The sequence below is a fragment of the Martes martes genome, assembly GCF_963455335.1.
Source record: "Martes martes genome assembly, chromosome: 9".
Classification (NCBI taxonomy): domain Eukaryota; kingdom Metazoa; phylum Chordata; class Mammalia; order Carnivora; family Mustelidae; genus Martes; species Martes martes.
Genome location: NC_137896.1, coordinates 80524562 through 80548367, shown reverse-complemented (window position 1 = coordinate 80548367; position 23806 = coordinate 80524562). Strand labels below are relative to the sequence as shown.

At 35.4% G+C, this 23806-nt stretch overlaps 1 protein-coding gene across 4 annotated transcripts in view; it reads right to left on the bottom strand.

Annotated features, from left to right (window-relative positions):
* EHBP1 (EH domain binding protein 1) overlaps positions 1-23806 on the bottom strand; it is a 339190-nt gene that overhangs the window by 273902 nt on the left and 41482 nt on the right. For all 4 annotated transcript variants that reach the window (XM_080813773.1, XM_080813775.1, XM_080813772.1 and 1 more), the window contains exon 3: positions 3534-3591. In XM_080813773.1, coding sequence (XP_080669899.1) covers positions 3534-3591 — 58 coding nt within the window. The remainder of the gene's footprint in view (positions 1-3533; positions 3592-23806) is intronic.

The window sequence follows — 23806 nt, the reverse complement described above, 5'->3', positions numbered from 1 at the left end:
CTCCCCACCCCGTCAAATAAATAAATAAATAAAATCTTTAAAAAAAAATGCATATACCCTCCCTTATGCTTAAGATGTCACATATAAAGTTACCTTAGAGTTCTTGCCATTAAGGCAAGGTTCTGCAACTGTACCTCCCCCTCCTGATATCCTAACACATTGTAAAAGGCTGGAGCACAACCATAGAACAAGGAAGTAAAGGTGGCAATACCATCAAAAAGCTTGTGAGGACTTTTAAAGCTCTGGTTTCCCTTTGGAATTCTCCCATCTCTGTGTGAGCTTAAATTTCTTCCTGCCTCTCTCTCTCTCTTTTTAAGATTTTGTTTATTTATTTGACAGAAAGAGAGCACAAGTAGGCAGAGCAGCAGGCAGAGAGAGAGGGGGAAGCAGGCTCCCTGCCGAGCAGAGAGCCTGATGCAGGGCTCGATCCCAGGACCCTGGGATCACGACCTGAGCCAAAAGCAGCCCTTTAACTGACTGAGCCACCCAGGCACCCCTATGAGCTTAAATTTCTAGTTGGAAAATCGTATTAAAGGCAATATATTACTCTGCTATAATAGGGGACTATCATAATTGCCCTGCTTCCCACTTTCCTATATTTTATTGAAAAATAATTTACTGAAGCATATACAAATCAACTGCAGCCTGACAAAATCTTTATTATAAATGCTATGACTTAAGAGGAGGAGGCATGGAAGCTGCTTATTGTGTTAATTAACCATGGTAATTATTTTCTCAATAAAAAATCAATCAGCAATGAATTCTAATGATATATTCAGCTATAAAGATAGTCATGTCCCCAAAGAAAGTGAGCACTAAACTGAGAACTAAACTTTAAATAAGGTAGTAAGCCTTATTTACTCTCTAACCTGACATTTACCTGCATCTCAGTTGTAAGTTTCAACCTATCAATATTAAAAAAAAAGATAGAATCAGGAAAGAGAAATAAGATATATAGATGACAAAAAAATAAAACTAATCTCTATACAACTCAAACTCTTTCCAAACTCACAGTTAAAAGTAAATGTTAGCCAATGGCTGCAGAGATCTTTTTTCCCCCTCAATGATTTCAATGGGACTCAGGAGCAAATAATGTATATTTTAAAGGAAAACCATCAGAAAATAGAACTGTCTTTCAGAAGAAAAGAAATGGTTCTAGTCTTTTGATTTAGTATAAGTGATAGCTAATTAAAAAAAAAAAAATAGCTGGAGACTTGTTTTTGTTAAAGAATTCCAAAATGTGATGGATTTCAAGTTTCCTAAGATTAAAACAGCTATTTGCTCAACTTTTAGAATATCATAATCATTCCTTTCATAATTTCTAGAACTGGATTTTTAAGTCCTCTTTTGGGTGTTCTGTAAAATTTATAAAACAGCATTTCACATATGCATTAACATGTTATGCACTTGCTATAAAGAGCTTAACACATTATGGGTTCTCCTAAATTTTTCAAAAGAAATACATTTTTTAATGTTTAAAGAGGAAACACAATGATTCTGAAATACACAGAAGGGATCTGAAATAGTAAGAGTATCACAACTGGATAGTAGTCCAAGAAATAATTCCTTCTAGAAAATACTGCAAAATAAAAATCAACCTGTAGCCTCATATGTTTGGATTTTCCCACCTGGATTCAATCAATATTTGATATAATATGAAAAATAATCTGGACCTAAAAGTTATGACTTTCAAAAATGCAATTTAAAAAAGGTGTATTTTGGGGCGCCTGAGTGGCTCAGTGGGTTAAAGCCTCTGCCTTCGGCTCAGGTCATGATCCCAGGGTCCTGGGATCGAGCCCCGCATCGGGCTCTCTGCTCCGCAGGGAGCCTGCTTCCTCCTCTCTCTGCCTTCCTCTCTGTCTACTTGTGATCTCTGTCTGTCAAATAAGTAAATAAAATATTTTTTTAAAAAAAGGTGTATTTAAAACTTCAAATATGGGTATGTAATGTGAACTGACCTATAATCTACAGTATTTTACTGTGTTTCATATTTTTTAAGAAAATAATTAGTACTTAATTATTAAAAGGAGGCAATCACTTTCATTTAACAGCTAAAAACATATAGAGTCTAACATTCATAGCTATAGTCATATTCATCTATCATACTTAGTGGATGACCTTTAGCAAAAAAGAGAAAAACCTATGTCTATTTTCAGAGCCCTTTCTCATATCCATGTAAATGGATAAGAAAATCTTACAGGTCTAAAATGTAATGCCCCAAACTATAAATGTATGCTTTGAAGAAGATACCATTCAGGATATACGCACTGGACCTTTCCTATGTACCTGCTGGAAATACAATTAAGTTAAAAATATACCAACACTAATACCCAGCAAATTCCCTTCCTATGTATTTGCCCAAAAGAAAGTAAAGTATTTGTTCCCTAAAATACTGGTACCATAATATTTATACCAGACTTATTCACAGTAGTGAGTATTCAGGATATTTACTAGAAATGAATCAAATCATCAACAGGGGCATAAATAATCAAACTGTGGTTTAATCATTTGATGGAATACTACCCGCCAATTAAAAAAAAACAATATTCACAACAGTATGAATAAATCTCAAAAACGTTATGTTGAACAAAAGAAACCACATAAAAAATAGTACTACTGTATGATTCCATTTGCGTGAAATTCAAAAACAGGCAAAACTAGTCTATAGTGATAGAAAAATCAGTATAGTGGTTGCCTCTGAGAGCTGGGAATTAACTGGAAGAAGACATAAAGGAAAAAGTGATGAAAATAGTCTATATCCTAATAGGAGTACTAATCACACAAGTATATATTGATCAAAACTCATTACATTGTATAATTAAGATCTACATGTAATTTTAGCTAAATAAAAATAAAATTTGACAAGATGCCCCTGAAATACTAAAAATTCTGAAATTTAATTAAATTAAACTTTTTAAGTTAAATTTTTTCCTCGCACAGGACTACCTATGGAAAAACCAATATCCACTAAACATGCTTAGAGTTATTGTGTGCTTATAAAAATATATTCACATTTATCTAAAGAATAAATTTTTTTAACATAGCTGCAGAATTGTTATTGAACATTTAAAAATTCTGTTCTTCTCCCCACAAAGCTTTAACTGCCAAAAACTTAAAACCTTTGAAAAATCCAACTCCTTCTCTCCTGCACCCCAGCAATGGACTCAGATAACTCATCATTCCTTACGTTTGCCTTAATTTCATCCTCTTGGAATCTGAATAAACAATCCCGGGTACAATTTTGTTAAGTGTTACCTATTTGATTATTAATTAATGATTACCATTGTACAGAGAAGTTAAATGACAATGATACTACCACATCCAAGATCAAAACTCAGGTATCTGAATTTTCAGAACTGCAGTTACACGATCACAATGCCTGATCAGTCATTTTTTAGAAGATTGATAATTGGAAATAACTCAAAATACCGAGTAATATTTTAAGATATTCTACATTGGGACCAGAGATGCTTCATAATTTCACTAAAAGTTAAATGCAACATGCGGGTAAGAAATTTAGAAAAGAGACAAACCTTAGAAGACTTCCTTCGACTTCTTCTTGTCCAAACTACCACCAGTTTATCTGGTTGCCTGTCAAGTGGGAAAAAGGAAAAGCATAATTAAAGTAATCTTATTTCAAATTAATAAAGTTTGGTTCTAGTATCTTTAAAAGGACAAAAATGTTATCTACTTTAGATAATGTAGAGCAGTTATTCTTATAATAAATCTCTGTAAATTATTCAAATATAGTAAATGTTGAATACAAATATAAGGTAATTTAAATTACTAATATTTTATCCACATGTTTTTCTAAAAATCCTTTAGCAAGTTAATTCATTGGCACAAACCAAGCAAAATAAAATACTTAGAACTGGTAACTATTTTTTTTTTTTTTGGTAACTATTTTAAAAAGAAAAGCACACATACATCTTCACTAAAAATTAATGCCATAACAATAACATAAAAATGGCACTTTCAAAGTAATTTAATCTATGGATTACACTACTTTTGCATCTCATATCTTATGAACAATGTTTGTGGTTTTAAAAACATTTTTATAATCAATCATCTCAACAATCCATAAGAACAATACAGTACTAAAAAATATGTAAGGTATATACTCTTATTTCTATTTTATAAATATTTCTATTTTATAAATTTAAAGAACTGGCAAAATAACTAATCAAAAGCTCTGGCAGAACCAAGTCTGAAATACAGGTCTTTTTTTTTTTTTTTTTTTTTTTTTTTTATTTGACAGCGAGAGACACAGTGAGAGAGGGAACACAGCAGCAGGGGGAGTGGGTGAGGGAGAAGCAGGCTTCCCATGGAGCAGAGAGCCTGATGCGGGGCTCGATCCCAGAACCCTGGGGTCATGACCTGAGCCAAAGGCAGACACTTAACCACTGAGCCACCCAGGTGCCCCTGAAATACAGGTCTTTTAACTCTCAGACCTCTCATCTTTACCTTCTGCTAATATAAAGTAAAAAACAAACAAAAAACCTGTTTTCAGCTAATACAACTAAGTTCTCTTTAGTGTTGAGGGAAAACATCAAGATTATGATTATCAGTTATTTTCCTTAAATTTTTACTTTAAAAATCTTAGATAAGGGTGCCTGGGTGGCTCAGTCTTTTGAACGTCTGCCTTCAGCTCGGGTCATGATCCCAGGGTCCTGGAACCCAGCCTCACATTAGGCCAATGTGGGGAGGCCAAGCAGGGAGCCTGCTTCTCCCTCTCTCTCTGCCTGCCGCTCCCCCTGTTTGTGCGTGCTCTCTCTCTCTCTCTCTCTCTGTCAAATAAATAAATAAAATCTTTTATTATTATTATTATTATTATTATTAACATATAATGTATTACTTGCCCCAGGGATACAAGTTTGTGAATAGTCAGGCTTACACACTTCACAGCACTCACCATATCACATACCCTCCCAATGTCCATAAAATCTTTAAAAAAATAAAAATAAATTAAATAAATTAAAAATAAACAAAATTTTAAAAATCTTAGATAAAAGCTTTTTAACTAAGAAATGAATGATACACTCTTCTTGATGACCTTCACCATTTTCTATGTCTCACTTATTTTACCCAAAAATCCCTGTCACCAGATGACCTGATCATTTAATTAAATACACACACACACACACACACACACACACACACACACACCCCTATATAAAAGAGTACCAGCCATAAACTCCTTACCCAGTGATGCACTCATTAACCTGTCCAAAGAGAGCTGTCCAATGAAAAAGTACTGAGGAACTGACCCAGACGTAGCACAGAAAAATAAAGTGATAAAAATGTTTTAAAACAAACATAAAAGACAAATTGAGAAGTACACACACCTAACAGAAATGCTAGAAGTTCAGAACAGTGGGAATGGCAAAATACTGAAGAGAGAAGGCCAAGAATGCTCCAGATTGCAAGAGTCCTTAGACAGAGAGTACATATTAAAAACTAATGATGTGCTATATGTTGGCTAATTGAATTTAAATTAAAAAAAGAAAGTAGGGGCACCTGAGTGGCTCAGTGGGTTAAGCCTCTGCCTTCGGCTCAGGTCATGATCTCGGGGTCCTGGGATCGAGCCCCACATTGGGCTCTCTGCTCAGGGGGAGCCTGCTTCCCCCTCTCTCTGCCTGTCTCTCTGACTACTTGTGATCTCTGTCTGTCTCTCTCTCTCTCTGTGCACCAAATAAATAAATAAAATCTTAAAAAAAAAAAAAGAAAGTATATATTAATGAATAGGATAATTAGAAAATAAACTTAATATCCATATACTGTACAAACTACAAAGCAGGAAGAATAAAGAGAAAAACCGTAAAAGACAAGATAGGTTACCAACAAAAGAATCACTAGACTGAAAGCAACTTCTCATTAGCAGCAACAGAGCCCAAAAGACAATAAAGCTAATGATCTTCAAGTTGCAAAGGGAAAATAGCTATCACCCTTAGAATTTTACACTGGCTAAACCATCATTTAAGAAATGGTTTTTAGACACTTCCTGGCAAAAAGCAGAGAGTCAATAAATATTTGCAGAATGAATGGGGGGAAAAGGAAAAAGAAACGCTTTTACACATATGAAGACCATACATACACATACAAAGACCATGCATAGATCCCAGTTAAATAACAGAAGCAGTAGAATGCAAAAAGCAAAATAAATACTGTAAAATGTTAATGCTTGTTCATTTTAGGTGGTAGAATCCAATGAAAAGCTAGACCAAAAACAGGAGGAAGGTTCTAATAATAAAACTGTTTTGACTGGGGAGCCATCTAAACAAATGCACAATGTTTCTCACGGTGATAATAACCAGGATCATATGAATAGAAAAAAGGTGGTTCTGCATCTAAGACTAAGCTTAGTTCCAAGTGTCAGGCATTAAATTAGACAACAAATATAAACTAAAACCAGTAGCTTGCTTTGGTTGAGTCTTCCCACAGTGAGATGTTAGGAGCAATGGCCAGATGCAGAAGAGCTAAATGGCAGATGAAATAGAAGAAAGTTTCTATGAAATATCAGAATGTTAACCTAAGAATCTGAACCAGTGCAGAAACAAACAAAACGCTGTTCAACACAGAAGCAGAACAGAACAAATGATAATGAAGGTGGGGAGCAGTAAAGTAATATAAAAGAGAGAATTGGGAAGAAGGTATGATCAATGCTGGTAGCTTAACAGTAAAGGAAATGAATCAAATGAAGCTACCCTGTTTGAAAGTATTTATGACTTGCTGGAAATTTTACCTAGATTACTACACTAACCTTTTCATCATGTTCTCATCTCCACATCTCCAGGCAACCCCAATTCTTAATTATATTTCTACGGTAGTTCTTTAGAAATGCTATAAAATCTTACAGCTTTTCCTTATTTTTTATCCTATAGTCGTCTCTTATACTGAAGATACTACAAACTGATCCCTGCAGTTTGAATGTGATAGATTCATTTCACCATAATAGTATTCCATTTTATTTTACTTTGAATTTAAATTTTTAAAAAGTTTTTACTTAAATGCTTTTAAACAAGGTCTACGCTGACCAGATTACTAGAGCCTGCACTATCAACTGCTTCACACCTGACCAGCTTCTATTTAGACCCTGCACACATTTGACCCTGTGACAGACAACCTGGCATGCAAGATAACATCCATATTCCTGAATGTTGTTTATAAGGCACTTCACCACCTGACACTAATCTACTTCTCTAGCTACAAATATCTGAACATATACTCCTTCAACCTCTTCACATCTTTGCATGGTACTACCTTTCTTTTTTTTAATTTTTTAATTAACATACAATGTATTACTAGCCCCAGGGGTACAGGTCTGTGAATTGCCACATTTACACTTCACAGCACTCACCAAAGCATATACCTTCCCCAATAACCATAACCCAACCTCCCTGTCCCTACCCACCTACCCAACACCCTGCCCAACCCTCAGTTTGTTTTGTGAGATTAAGAGTCTCTTATGGTTTGTCTCCCTCCTGATCCCATCTTGTTTCATTTATTCCTTTCCTACTCCCCAAACCCCCCACGCTGCCTCTCAACTTCCTCATTTCTTACAAAAACTTTCTTACAAAAACTTCCTCTTTCCTCCTTTTTCCACCTGATAAACTCTTAATTCATCACTTCCTCTGTGAAACCTTGACTACTTCTCATTTCACTTCTACCCCATTCCATGTTCCATAGCTCAGGCAGAGTTAACTACTCCTACTACTGCATTTCCAGTAATACCTTAAAAACACCTCTACCAAAATATTCAATATGCCCTATACTACATTTTTATTATTTCTATCTCCTCCACTAGATTGCAATCCTTTATCAGTCATATCTTTATATTCCTAGCAATTAATAAGAATTTGGTACAAGGTTGAGGCTCAATGAACATTTGCTACCGAATGAATCTTGAATTTCCAACAGGAATTCCCAACTGGTTAATTATAATTGATGAGGTCCAACTACAGCCAGTAGCTATACAATACATCCTCTCTACAGCTTACTTGAATTTTACATGGGATTTGCACTTTGGCTGCACATGGGAAACTCCTGGGAAGCTTTTAAAAATACTGATGCTTAGGTTCCAGTCCTGGAGAATCTGACTTAATTGGCATCATGTGCAGATTTTTTAAAAAATTCCTACAGGCGATTCTAATATGCAAAGTTGAGAACTGCTATTTTACAGGGAGATTGATAAGCAATCCCTCTACCTCCTGACTTCAAACACTAGTGAGGCATATGTTATGCCAGCAGTGGGAGTATCTCCCCCTTCGCCCCCGACCCCAACCCCACACATCGTCCTAAGCCATCATCCAGGCTACCTGATTGTTGCCTCCCTCTAACTCAGCTTCTTGGCACCTCCCTCCTCTCAACCATCCTGATCTCAGTGTTTCAGAACAGGAAAACCTTTTACCATAAAAAATTAGGAAGGGTGGTCTCCTAACCTAAATGCCTGAAGTTCCAAGAATGTAAATAAAACATAGATGACTTATCTGAGAATACTCCCAGAGACAGCTAAACTTTTTTGTGCTTCTAAGTCATGTCCCATTCTTCATTTTTAAAAGATCTTTACTAGAAATTAGTCCACCTTTGCATTATCATGGGCAACATGTGGCAGTGTTCTAAAATAAAGAAAGGTGCTGTGACTTACTGTTCTCAACAGAATGGTACCAATTACCACACAATTAGCTGACCACAATTAATATTTTAAGCATCTGTGCTGTACTAGAAAAGCACCATTAAATATTTACATATGTGCACACAAGAAGCCAGGGACAGACTACTGTGAGAGTGTTATCTAACTACCGAAGAAGCTATAATTATACAACTTTCTACCAAAAAAGTCAAGACAATTTGATAGAGCTCAGGTTTCATGGAGAATTCAACAATCACATACTTAACATTTCTACCTCATCCCCTAAGTAACCAGGCTTACACATAATATATACACAGACATATAAATACACAAACATATATAATTACATATGCAAACATTCTATATACAAGCACATAAAATGTACACACAGATGCACTTTCTTTGAAATCTAAAGGGTTCCATTAAAAAAGCTGAAGTCTTTTGGTGGGTTTATTCAGGGAAGAAAACTTTACAACACAAATTAAAATTTTTTTAAAAATTAAATTTAATACCTCTAACTTACCCTCAGAGTCCTTAAAAAGGAACAAGAATAAGTTGAATGTGAAGGTGGCAAGATTTGTCTTAAACTATGGTCCTGATGCTAAAACTAGAGAGTAGGAATGAGGGGAATAAGGAGTGGAAAAAGGAGACTATAAGAGAGCTACAATGAACCAGAGTATGAAAGAGTAAGTTGTATCTTTCTTTAGTCTGAAGCTAAATTTTGTGCCCTCCTCTTTGCCACTAGTAATGTAAAGATACATTTTTAAAAAAAATTTTTAATTACAAAATATATATATATATGTATATATATATCTCATATATATTACTGAATGCCTATTATGTTCCTGGCACTGTGCTGAGCAATGGAGATACAAAGATGAAAAAGATAAACCTTGATCCTCTAAAAGTTTACACACCAGTGGAGAGACAGGCAAGTAAATAAAAGTATCCTATTTCTAGCACAACCTTGGGGAACACAGAGAACACAAAAAAACATTCAGAGAAGGATCTACTTACATATATCTCAGGAAATAGAAACACTGACAAAAAGAGCCTACCCAACCACTAAGACTGCTTATTTAAAAACCTGTAATTTATGACATCTTAAATATAAAATCCAACAAAAGATGAGTGACTAATACAGTACATCTGTCTACTACAAATTATAAAGCCACTAAATATATTCTCTAACAATATTGACAAGCATAGGACTATGCTTAGGATATCATGTTAAGTTTATTTAATACAGATTTTTTTTTTTTGTATACTCTATAATGGAAGAAGATACCAGGAAGAAATATCTCAAAATGCTAATTGTGGCCACTATTTTAGAAAGTAAAATTATGTATCATTTTAAAAATATACTTTTCTTAATTTTCTACGAAGTATAAAGATATACCTTATTTTATGCTGGAGAGCTATTTAAATGTGGGGGAGGGTGTCTAAAATAAAACAACCCTTTCAAGTTTAGAATTAAGTATGAACAAGGTTAAACAATTTCTTAAACTTCACCTTGCCACTCCACTATGGTCCAAACAATAACAATACGACAAATACTTTTCAGATCACTCTTTCTTCTCTACATCAATTAAAATTCCCCTTTCTCCAGGGTAAGTACCTTAGGACGGTACTGAAAGGAAAGAAATCAGAGGAAGCAATCTGCATTAATCTAGGAGATATGAATTTGTAAAAGAAGACCCTTCCCAAGGTGACACAGTACGGTGGAGAGAATACCAACAGAGAGGAAACATTTCTCCTAGTTCTGGCCCTGAGTGACCTTCAGAATGTGTCTCCGCTTCTCTAAGCCTATTCCCTAATTTATGAAATGAAGAAATGAGTAAGATCTCAGCTAGTTCTAAAACACAGTGGTTCAATAACTAAGATTAAATGACTACAACTTAGTAAATATTTGGTGGTTTAAAACAAAATGAGAAAATTCAGGAATAGGGTAAAGAATTTATGGCATGAAATCACTTGCCTCCTGTTTTCCCATAATCTAGAGCTAGCTAATATTATTAACTTTAAGTAACAGAATGAATATTTTCATATTCATATTTTTTAGCAGCAGGGTAATATTTTTTAGCAGAATAGTAAACTGACCACCAAAGATTCATGCTCCCTGTCCAACACATAGAGTTAGTTTTGGGAGGTGTTGCAAGAAGCCCCTCTATTGCACTCCCACCACGACCACCACCTCCACCACCATGATGACATTGAAATGGAACCACATGATACTTCTTACCAGTGGAATGTGAGAAGTTATTGGTGTCACTGCTAGAGTAAAATGGATAATAAACAAGTATGCCTTCACACCAGTTGAATGGAGAGGATTCCAGAATGCAGGGAAAGGCACAGTCTTAAGATAAAAGGTGTCTGGGCTCCTGGTTGACCACAAGGAAGCCAGTCAACCTGGAATAACCTCCCTAGACTGAGAAGCAAGCAAGAAATAAATTTTTATTAGGTTAAACCACTTGGATTTCTGGGTGTGTCTGCTATAGTAACTCCTCAACATTCTAGAAAATTCAGTAATTTAAAAACACACACATACACAACAATAAAACAGTTGCTATCTTTTTTTTTTTTTTACAAAGATTATTTATTTATTTATTTGTCAGAGAGAGAGAGAGAGAGAGAGAGAACCCACAGGCAAGCAGAGTGGCAGGCAGAGGCGGAGAGAGAAGCATGCTCCCTACTGAGGAAGGAGCCTAATGAGGGACTCGATCCCAGGACCTTTGGATCATGACCTGAGCCAAAGGCAGCAGATTAACCAACTGAGCCACCCAGGCATCCCAAAAACAGTTGCTGTCTTGTAGTAAGTTTACATTGTAAAGTACAGAGACCCAATTCAACCTTTTTATGTCCTACTGGTTTTCATTTATATGAAACTGATGCTTCCAAAGATAAAAGACAGCTAAAACTCAAAACTTAGTAATTAATACTTAAGTCCCTGAGCTTTTCCTAGATTAAAAATAAGGAATCATAAGTCTTTAGAACACAAAAGTACAACATATTTCTGCCACTACAGAATCCAAGATGTGTTTACAATGAGAAAAAGAGAGCTCAAAATATTAATCCTGTAGTTAATGTGAATAGCCACTTCACTAAATAACAAGGTTATTCTTTTAGGGGAAAGGGCTCTTAGACATAGCTGAACATTTCATGGTGGGATGCTGTGAATATTGAAACAAAAAGGGAGAAATTGTCTTATCACAGAAGTACTCTAACTTTACTATTTCTCAAGTAATTATTTTTATCCTTCAGTAGGTACATCTGCCTCCTATGGTACTATAACTGCTGTAGCTCCAGTTAATTATATTCCTTTATGCTTACTTCACAAGAGTTATTTAGGAAGCTGTAATAATTAACTCAATAGGAGAAAATTATACAAGACAAAGTACTCATAAATAGGATATATTTCTTTTCTGTAAAAATGAAAGGATAATTCTAATGATAGGAGATATAAATCTTTGTCACTTAAATAAAAACACTTTTTAAAATTATATTTTTGCATCTTCCTACTATCTTTAAAACATTTTCACAGAGTGATTTCTTTTGGTGAAAAATATTTAATTGGTGATGCCCATGGACTTCTGCTGACAGGAATTTCTAATACCTATATATCAGTATTTAGAGACAGCACCAGTCGAACTGAGGAGGTGTGGTTTGGCACACTTGAATTGAGTACACTTTTTAACAGGCCATCAAATAAAATACATATATACATATATGTCTCTTTTTTGCTGTACTATTCAAAAGTACAAAGTGTTTATCATTTTTAATACAAAATTATTTCTGAGACAAATAGAATTTTAAGTAACCAGTACTGTATCATGTGTGTAATATTGATCTTCCCTCCTATTTTATCATTTTACAGAAATCACCCACACCACTTCTTTTAATTTAGCATATTATTTACTACTTCTTTTCTTACAGGCCCTTTGGAACAAACCTCACGTCAAGAAATTCTCATCAGTCCAGAGGTTATCTGACTATTCTCCCAGGATGACAGCTTTGTTTTTTTTTTAATGTTTTTTAAAGATTTTATTTATTTATTTGACAGAAAGAGAGAGAGATCACTAGTAGGCAGAGAGGCAGACAGAGAGAGAGGGGGTTAGCAGGCTCCTTGCTGAGCAGGGGCTCCATCCCAGGACCCTAAGATCATGACCTGAGCCTAAGGCAGAGGCTTAACCCACTGAGCCACCCAGGCACCCCAGGATGACAGTTTTAAAAGAAGTTGCAAATGGTAACCAATGTTACAGGCCTACCAAAAAAAAAAAAAAAATTGCAAGTGGAGCAGAACTCCAGGGGACTCCAGGGGGAAGAGGAACTAATGAATCACCAATGTTAAACTGTTCTGAGGAGTTTTTTCTTTTTATGATGTTATGTTAGTCACCATACAGTACATCATTGGTTTCTGATGTAGTGTTCCATGATGCATTGTTTATGTCTAACACCCAGTGCTCCGTGTAATACGTGCCCTCCTTAATACACCCAGGCTCCCTTCTAAAACCCTCAGTTTGTTTCTCAGAGTCCACAGTCTCTCGTTGTTCATCTCCCCCTCCAGTTCTTCCCCTTCACTCTTCCCTTCCTTCTCCTAATATCCTCCATGCTATTCTTTATGATCTACAAGTAAGTGAAACCTTATGATAATTGACTTTCCCTGCTTGACTTATTTCACTCAGCATAATCTCCTCCAGTCCCATCCATGCTGATGCAAAAGTTGGGTATTCATACTTTCTGATGGCTGAGTAAATATTCCATTGTATATATGGATCATATCTTCTTTATCCATTCGTCTGTTGAAGGGCATCTTGGCCCTTTCTACAGTTTGGCTATTGTGAACATTGCTGCTATGAACATTGGGGTACATATGGCCCTTCTTTTCACTACATCAGTATCTTTAGGATAAATACCCAGTAGTGCAATTGCCAGGTCATAGGGTAGCTCTATTTTTAATTTTTTGAGGAACCTCTACACTGTTTTCCAAAGTGGCTGCACCAAATTGCATTCCCGCCAATAGTGTAAGAGGGTTCCCCTTTCTACACATCCTCTCCAACATTTGTTGTTTCTTGCTCATTAATTTTTGCCATTCTAACTGGCGTAAGGTGGTATCTCAATGTGGTTTTGATTTGAATTTCCCTGATGGCTAAGAATGTTCTGAGGAATTTTGAGAAGCTGATAGAAAAATTTAGGAATAATAATCACAGACACAGGAGGGAAAAGGGCAAAAAACCCACCCCGGTGTATTTTAACACAAGAAAAAACAAAAGAAAGGAAATGTGATAATACCACAGTGCTCAGCTGCAAACAATACTAGGTCATGACAATGAATTCTGATCTAACTCTTGTAAAGCTGACTGGAAAACAGTAAGGATGGTGAAAAGGAAGGGTTAAGTTGTTTCAGGGAGGAGGTGGTAGAATAGCTAAATCCTCACTTACCACATTAAGAAGCTAGTAAAGTCTAAAATAAAAAAAAAGTTTTTTTAAAAAGTGAAAGTACATTATTGAGCAATGAAATAGCATTCATACCCACACTGGGAAGTTTATATTCAAAAAAAGATAGTAAGTACTGGCCAAGATATGATGAAAATGGAACCCTCACACAATGCTAGTGGAATTGTAAAAGGGTACATCTGCTGTGGAAAAGCTTGGTAATTCTTCAAGAAGTTAAACATAGACTTACCATAAGATCGAGTAATTTTACTCCTAGATATATATATACCCAAAAAGTTGTATGTGAATGTTGATGGCAACATTATCCAAAACAGCCAAAAAATGAAAACAACTGAAATGCCCACCAACTGATGAATGGATAAACAAAATGTGGTATTATTATCCATTCAATGGGATATTATTCAGCCATACAAAGGAATGACATACGGATACATGTTACAACATGGATGAACCTAGAAAGCATTACACTAAGTGAAATAAGCCAGACACCACAGGTCACTTACAGTGTAACTTCATTTATATGAAATGACCATAATAGCCAAATGCATAGAAACAAAAGTAGATTCATGATTGCCAGAGGCTTAAAAAGGGACTCGAGTAAAGACAGTGGTGACTATTAAGAGGAACAGGATTTCTTTTTTGGGTGATGAAAATATTTTGATTTAGATAGTAATGATATATGCTTAACTCTCTGAATATACTAAAAACCACTGAACTGTACACTTATAAAGGGGTAAATTTTTAAGGGTTTAAATAGGATTAGTAAGAATAAAGGCAAGAAAGGGTTCAACAAATGCTAAATGGTTATATGCTACAAAAATATAGTCATTACTTTGAAGATCCTCCTTATTCACAAAAGGGACTCCAAGTTAACCACTGCCAAGAATAATAACCCATCCTCAAAAGATTCCCCACCATGAGGACATTTTAAAAAAGAAGAGCAGCATATACTTGCATAGTATATAATGTGGTTTTTTTTTTTTTTTTAAGGATTTTATTTATTTGGCAGAGAGAGGTCACAAGTAGGCAGAGAGGCAGGCAGAGAGAGAGGGGGAAGCAGGCTTCCCGCCGAGCAGAGAGCCCGATGCGGGGCTCGATTCTAGGACCCTGAGATCATGACCTGAGCCGAAGGCAGAGGCTTAACCCACTGAGCCACCCAGGCACCCCGAGACAGTGTTTTAAGTGTCCTACATATACCAGCTCATTTAAAGCTGACAAAAACCCCACAAATAGGTAATAAGGTGCTGCAATGCCCAACACTAGAAGGTGCCATTTACATCCTGTACAACCTGCCTCACAATCTGAACAGATATTAATATCCCTATTTTACAAATAAGGAAACTAAGGCTTAAATAAGTTTAAAAAACTTTGCCAAGGTGACTCTAAACAGTAAGTAGAAACTAAGTTCGGCAGTTTGGCATCAGAGTCCATGCTCCTAATCCACTATTTTTCCTGACAAATACACTGCAGTCTCTATAGCGGATCTCAAAGATTTTCCAAACAGAATTAACATCTTTGAGAGGTTACACTTGAAAGTACAATACTTATTTATTTATTTATTTAAAGATTTTATTTATTTATTTGACAGAGAGTGAGAGAGATCACAAGTAGGCAGAGAGGCAGGCAGAGAGAGAGAGAAGGAAGCAGGCTCCCTGCCGAGCAGAGAGCCCGATGTGGGGCTTGATCCCACGTCCCTGGGATTATGACCGGAGCCGAAGGCAGAGGCTTTAACCCACTGAGCCACTCAGGTGCCCCAGTACAATACTTATTTAAAAGAATAGATTTTCACCTGTTTGTAGAAATTAGCTACATTAGTCACAAACTTCACATTATGTTTATAACATCCAACCTATGAAAACATTATCCAGACATGAAAGTTAGATTTGTTTTTAAGACCGCTATTTGACCTTTCATAAGGAATACAAGTGCATATAACTTGGTCTATGATTTTATCTTTTGCCTCTCAGGATTGTCCGAACTTTTTGTTCAAATTAGAAATTTCATTTCTGGTTGTTGTAAATTAATCTGCTTCACTATAATTTTTGGCTATCTTGATGCCCTCTCTCTATAAAGTTTAATCTAATAAAATTATAATAGTAATCACAAAAGAACTTTTAAAAAATCATATAGGACATTTAACAATTAGTGAATATTTAAAATTATTTATTATCCCACATGCCAAAAGTACTGTGACCCAAGTCCTTTGTGGAGATTTCTCTCCAAGACTCTGCCACACAGTAATGAGTAAAATTTAAGCCCCCCCTAGAGTCTGGCATGTGACTGACAGGATAGAGAATTACTCTATGTGCCTTAATGTAAAGTGAAAAGCCTTTTTTTTTTTTAAAGGAAAAAATTGCCTATTTACATCCTTACAACTTTTAATTATTTTTTTAATGAAATACTGTTTAGAGAAGACACATCAGCTCAAAATAAACCCAATCAATATTAATTTTAAATACTTAGATGACTCTATAAACAATACGTTTAAATAGGTTTAAAGGATTAAAGAATATTTAATCAATCTAGTAATTCTTCTTAGAAGAATGATTTCTAAGATGCAGAGAGAATGTCACTATTAACAAGCTTTTTATTAAAAAATTATAATAAAAGTAGTAAAATACTACCATGTAGAAATCCAAATACAAACATACATAGTCAATGAGAACAATAAGTGTTTTAATGTTTCATTATTTAATGTCATTTAGTTGTAGCCTGGGAGAATGTTTCCAATGACATTACTATAATCGGAATCATAGAGTCTGCATCTCAAAGAGAGAGGCAGAAGTGAAATAATAAGCTCTCGAAAATTAGTCTAGATGACTCAAAAAGTAGCTCCAGTAAGGATGAAGATACTGATGTCAAAGACAAACACAGAGTTTGAAAAAAGAAATACTTTATGAAAAGCATCACGACTAAATGCAACATGTGCCCTTAAACTGAATCAGAAAAATTTTTCTTTTGTTATAAAGAATATAATTGGGAAAATTGGTGAAATATGAATAATGTCTACAGATCACAGTATTTAACCAGCACTAATTTCCAGATTTTGATGATTGTGTTGTATTTATATAAGAAACTGTGTCTTTAAGAAATATACATTGAAGGATTTAGAAATCGTCATCACATCTATAATTTGTTCTCAAATGAGTCAGAAAAAATGTATATATATGCATAAGTAGATATATTTACACACACAGGGAATGATAAAGCAAATAAAGCAACTAGAAGAGTATGAGAATACTTTGTACCACTTTTGCAACTTCATACACCTGAAATTATAAAAACCAAATAAAATTTAAAAATCAACAAATAAATTAGTATCTTTTTAAATTTACTTTTATTTTTCTTTTTTTAAAGATTTTATTTATTTATTTGACAGACAGAGATCACAAGCATGCAGAGAAGCTGGCAGAGAGAGAGGGAAGCAGGCTTCCTGCTGAGCAGAGAGCCCGATGTGGGGCTTGATCCCAGGACCCTGGGATCATGACCTGAGCCGAAGGCAGCGGCTTTAACCCACTAAGCCACCCAGGCATCCCATAAATTAGTATCTTTTTTAAAATTAGTATCTCAAGAAAACTTTTTAAAAAATTGGTGGAATGTATTAAATTTTTATATATTTATATACATTTAAGTTTATTTTAACTGTTATATACATATATGTATATAATATGTATATTATATACATATATTATATAATATGTATATTATATACATATATGCGCATATATGTATATATAACATACATATTATATACGTATATAATGTGCATATTATATACGTATATAATATGCATATTATATATATTATATATATGCGCATATATGTATATGATATACATATTATATACATATATGGTTTTTTTTTTGCTAGCTAATAGGGATAGAGGGGGAAATAGACAGATGTCAACTTGTATTTGTCAACTTGTATTTGATATAATATCAAATACAAGTTGACATCTGTCTATTTCCCCCTCTATCCCTATTAGCTAGCAAAAAAAAAAAATGTTTCTTGTTTATTTTTTAAGAAAAAGTTTTAATGGACCTTCTAATTAGGAAAATGCTGATGATAAAAAAGAGGGACTGGGGGTAGATAAAATGATTTATGTTCAGGATCACCTTATATTGAGGCATACACAGTAGCCTGCTTCCAGATAAACAGCCCCAAGGTTGAAGAAAACACTCAGAACTAGTTTCTGCACAGGAAAACTAAAAATAACAGCACTTCTTGACAGCTTTTAGATACATAAATAACATCTATCAATGGGCAGTCTGGCCCACAGCTTAAAATAACCCAGTTCAATACAGTCTAGTCATGGCTAAAGAGAAACAGAGCTGAGCTATTTCCAGCTGTAGCATCAGCAAGAAGCTGAGTATGTTACATATATTCAATAGTCAAGAGAAGTGTATTTGTTTCTAGGGCCAAAGGTAAGCACCAACCAGGAAGAACTAGTTCCTGTGGACCTCATGACCTCTTGTACACCTTGCTTACTAGGAAGGAACTCAAATTTTAAAAAATAAAGAAAAGATATCAGACTCTTTCCTCTCCAAAAGAATTATTTCATTATTGTTTATGCCTTACTGTTGCCCAAGGAATAAAATTCTAACTCAAAGTCCTTCTCAATTTGACCTCTACAAATCTTCTAATCTAATTTACTACATTGTATGCTGCATATAAATTAGATCAGTCATCGCTCCAAGAACTTGCGCTTTTTTCTTTCTGTGTCCTCCATGTTACTAAATGTAATAAACATTTTTGGGGATCCTCATCTTATCTGACCTCTTAACAACACTGACACTTGTATATTTCTTCCTCTTTGCAGGCTCACCCTCCTCTATCTGGCCAGGTAGTATTAGGAAGTCCTCAAAAATTGGCTTTACCCTTACCTTATACAATATATAAAAAGTAACTCAAATGGATCAAAAACCCAAATGTAAGAGCTAAAACTAGAAAAGTCAGAAGAAAACATAGGGCTAAAGCTTCATGACTTTAGATTTGGCAAAGACTTCTTAAATATGTCAAATACACAGGCAACAAAAGAAAAAGGTAATTAGGACTTCATTATAATTAAAAACTTTTTTACATGGAAGGATATTATAAACAGAGTAAAAAGGCAATCCACAGAATAAAAGAAGCATTTGCAAATCATTTATCCTGAATATACAAAGAACTCCTACAATTCAACAACAAAACCAACAACAAAAAAACAACCTAGTTAAAAAATGGGCAAAGACAGCATAGGGAATATAGTCAATGATACTGTGATAGTAGTGTATGGTGAAAGATGGTGGCTGCACTGTGGTAAGCACAGCGTGACTTACAGAGAAGCTGAATCACTATGCTGCACACATGAAAATAATGTAACATGTGTCAACTACACTAAAAAAAAAAATTCGTTAAAAAAATATGGTCAAAAAGACTACCAATTCCAAACTCTTCTAGAAAACTAAACAAGAGTAATTATTTCCCACTCATTCAGCATTCTCCCGATACCAAAACCAGGCAAAGACTTCACAAGAAAACAAAAACAATAAGAAAACACTACAGAATAATAATTTTCATGAACACAGATGTAAAAATACCAACCAAAATTTGGCAAACTGCATCTAACAAAATATTAGAGGGATAACAGATCGTATCAAGTGGGGTTTATACTAGAAATGTAGGATTGCCTAACATCCAAAAACCAATCAATGTAGCTCACTATATTAGCAAAATAACAGAAAAACAATATGATAATCTCAATACAGAAAAAGCTTTTGATAGGGTGCCTGGGTGGCTCAGTCAATTAAGTGTCTGCCTTAGGCTCAGGTCATGATCCCAGGGTTACTGGACTCTGCTCAGCAGAGAGACTGCCTCTTTCCCACCCTCCCCCTGCTTGTGTTCACTCTCTCTGTCAAATAAATAAACAAAATCTTAAAAAAAAAAAGAAAGAAAGAAAGAAAGAAAGAGAAAAAGCTTTTGATAAAATCCAATATCCATTCCTGATGAAAGCTCTCAGCAAAACAGGAAAGAAGAAAACTTCCTCAACCTCATAAAGATCATCTACAAAAAAAACCTATAGCTAACATCCTATTACTGGTGAAAGATGGAATCATTCCCCTGAAAATCGGGAACATGACAAGGTTTTCCACTTTCATCACTTCTCTTTAACGTTGTACAAGAAGTGCTAGCTAGAGCAAAGAGGAAAAAAAGAAATAAAATACATCAAGATTAGAAAGGAAGGAGTTAAACTGTCTTTATTTGGAGATGACACGATCCTTTATGAAAAAGACCCAGGGGGCGCCTGGGTGGCTCAGTGGGTTAAAGCCTCTGCCTTGGGCTCAGGTCAGGATCCCAGAGTCCTGGGAACAACCTCTACATCGGGCTCTCTGCTGGGCGGCGGGCCTGCTTCCCTTCCTCTCTGCCTTCCTCTCTCTGCCTGCCTCTCTGCCTACTTGTGATCTCTGTCTGTCAAATAAATAATAAAATACCTTAAAAAAAATAAAAAGAAAGAAAGAAAAAGACCCAGTAGAATCTACCAAAAAAATTAGTAGATTAGCAAGGCTGCAAGATACAAGATAGGTAACTAAAAAAATCAATTGTATCTCTGTATACTTGAATTATTAAGATGTTTACCATTTAAGGTCAATACGCTTAAGATCAATTTGCCAACACTTCCAGGACATTTTGATGCACATTTAATCCCTAAATTGGGAATGAGACACTATCTTATTTTATTTATAGAGTTTCAAATAGTGAGTTTATTATATAAATATATAAATAACTTTTATTGATATTTGACAGCATTTATTACCTCTATCTTTTCTCCTATTTTTTTAAAAGATTTTATTTATTTATTTGATAGAGGGAGAGACAGAGAGCACAAGCAGGTAGAGAGGCAGGCAGAGGCAGAGAGAGAAGCAGGCTCCCCACTGAGCAAGGAGCCCGATGCGGGGCTCGATCCCAGGACCCTGAGACCATGACCTGAGCTGAAGGCAGTGGCTTAACCCACTGAGCCACCCAGGTGCCCCTCTTTTCTCCTATTTTACAAATGTTTAAAATAAGTGTATTTTTAGGGGTGCCTGAGTGGTTCAGTGGGTTAAGTGTCCAACCCCTGATTTCGACTCAAGTCATGATCTCAGGGTTGTGAGACTGAGCCTCACATCAGGCTCTGCACTAGGCATGGAACCTGTTTAAGATTCTCTCTCTCCTTCTGCTCCTCCTTGGCCCTCCCTCCCTCTCCTAAAAAAAAAAAAAAAAAAAAAAAAAAAAAAAGTGTATTTTCATAATCATACTCACATTCCTTTACTTCATTTCCTAAATGTCCCCCACACTTTCATTATAATACAAATACAAATATGCTATCATACTATACACAAATATGTATCCCAGTTTTTCACTAAAAGATTTGCCCTAAGTTGTATGTTCTACCAAGGTGCTACATAGAATCACTTAAGCATTTTTTTATTGTTTTTAAATCACACACATAAGAATAAAAACTACAGGAAGATGCTAAAAAAATACAGATCTCATTTCTTGGCTCACTGACTGGTTTTGTATTTAAAAATATGTGCTCTTATGCCCCAATATTTCTTCTTTTCTCACCCTTGATGTCCCAACCCATAACTCCATATCATCATTTTCACATTTTCAAGGTGTATTAACTTTCATATTGTGTGTTACAATTATAAATAGGTCTTATATTTTTTATGAGTTATTTTTTAAACAGAAAAAATATCTAGGGCCTTAAAATATCAAATACATAATTTTCATTCAAAATCATATAGCATCTGGACATAGAGGGACAAACTGCTAAATACATACCACTTTAAGAAAAAAAAATTACTAAGAGGGGTAAGAAAGAAGCAAAAGGAACACATTCTTTTTTCATTGAATATTTAATGTGTTTTTACCTTCTCTCTAAGATTTAGCTTCTTCACCGTAAGGAACACAGCTATTCTTACACAACCCTTTGGATCTTCAAACCTCCTATTCTAATTTGGAACATTTGCTTTCTAACAATAACTTGCTCTACAGGTGTCAAAGATCATCGTTTTGTTTTGGGTTGGTTTGTTGGTTTAAGGGAGGGAGTTTTATACTGTTGTTTTTTTTAAGATTTTTTTTATTATGTTCAGTTAGCCACTGCATAGTACCTCATTAGTTTTTGATGTAGTGTTCAATGATTTGTTAGTTACATATAACACCCAGTGCATATCACAACACGTGCCCTTCCCCCGACCCCCTCCCTCTGAGACCCCCTCCCTCTGAGACCCTCTGAGTTCATTTCCTGGGGTCCACAGTTTCTCACCGTTCATCTCCCTCTCTGATTTCTTCCCCCTTCAGATTTCCCTCCCTTCCACTGTATTACTCCATGCTATTGTTTATGTTCTACATATGAGTGAAACCATATGATAATTGTATTTCTCTGCTTGACTTACTTCACTTAGCATAACCCATCTAGTTCCATCCATGTCTACGCAAATGGTGGGTATTCATCCATTCTGATGGCTGAGTAATATTCCATTGTATATATGGACCACATCTTCTTTATCCATTCATCTGTTGAAGGGCATCTCAGCTCCTTCCACAGTTTGGCTGTTGTAGTCATTGCTGCTATGAACATTGGGGTGCATGTGCCCCTTCGGATCACTACGTTTGTATCATTAGGGTAAATACCCAGTAGTGCAGTTCCTGGGTCATAGGGTAGCCCTGTTTTTAATATCTTGAGGAACCTCCATACTGTTTTCCACAGTGGCTGTACCAGTTTGCATTCCCACCAACAGTGTAAGAGGGTTTCCCTTTCTCCACATCCTGGCCAACATTTGTTGTTTCCTGTCTTATTAATTTTTGCCATTCTAACTGGTGTAAGGTGGTATTTCATGGTTTTGATTTGCATTTCCCTGATGGCTAATGATGTTGAGCATTTTTCCATACATCTGTTAGCCATCTGTATGTCTTCTTTTGAGAAGTGTCTGTTCATGTCTTCTGCCTATTTTTTGACTGGGTTATTTGTTTTTTGAGTGTTGAGTTTCAGAAGTTCTTTATAGATCTTGGGTATCAGCCCTTAATCAGTAATGTCATTTGAAAATATCCTCTCCCTTTCGTTGTTTGCCTCTTAGTTTTGTTGACTTCCTTTGCTGTGCAAAAGCTTTTTATCTTAAGTCCCAGAAGTTCATTTCTGCTTTTGTTTCACTTGCCTTTGGAGGCATGTCTTGAAAGAAGTTACTGTGCCCAAGGTCAAAGAGGTTACTGCCCATGTTCTCCTCTAGGATTTTGATGGAATCCTGTCTCACATTGAGGTCTTTCACCAATTTTGAGTTTATCTTTGTGTATGATGTAAGGGAATGGTCCAGTTTCATCCTTTTGCATATGGCTGTCCAATTTTCCCAGCACCACTTATTAAAGAGACTGTCTTTTTTCCATGATTATTTTTTCCTGATATGTCAAAGATTAGTTGACCATAGAGTTGAGGGTCCATTTCTGGGCTTTCTATTCTGATCCACTGGTCTATGTGTTTTTGCGCCAATACCATGCCGTCTCAGTGATCACAGCTTTATAATATAGCTTGAAGTCAGGCAACATTATGTCCCCAGCTTTGTATTTCTTTTTCATCATTCCCGTGGCGATTCAGGGTCTTTTCTGGTTCTATACAAATTTCAGGATTGTTTATCCCAGCTCTTTGAAAAATGCCAGTGGTGTTTTAATAGGGATGGCACTGAAAGTATAGATGGCTCTAGGCAGGAC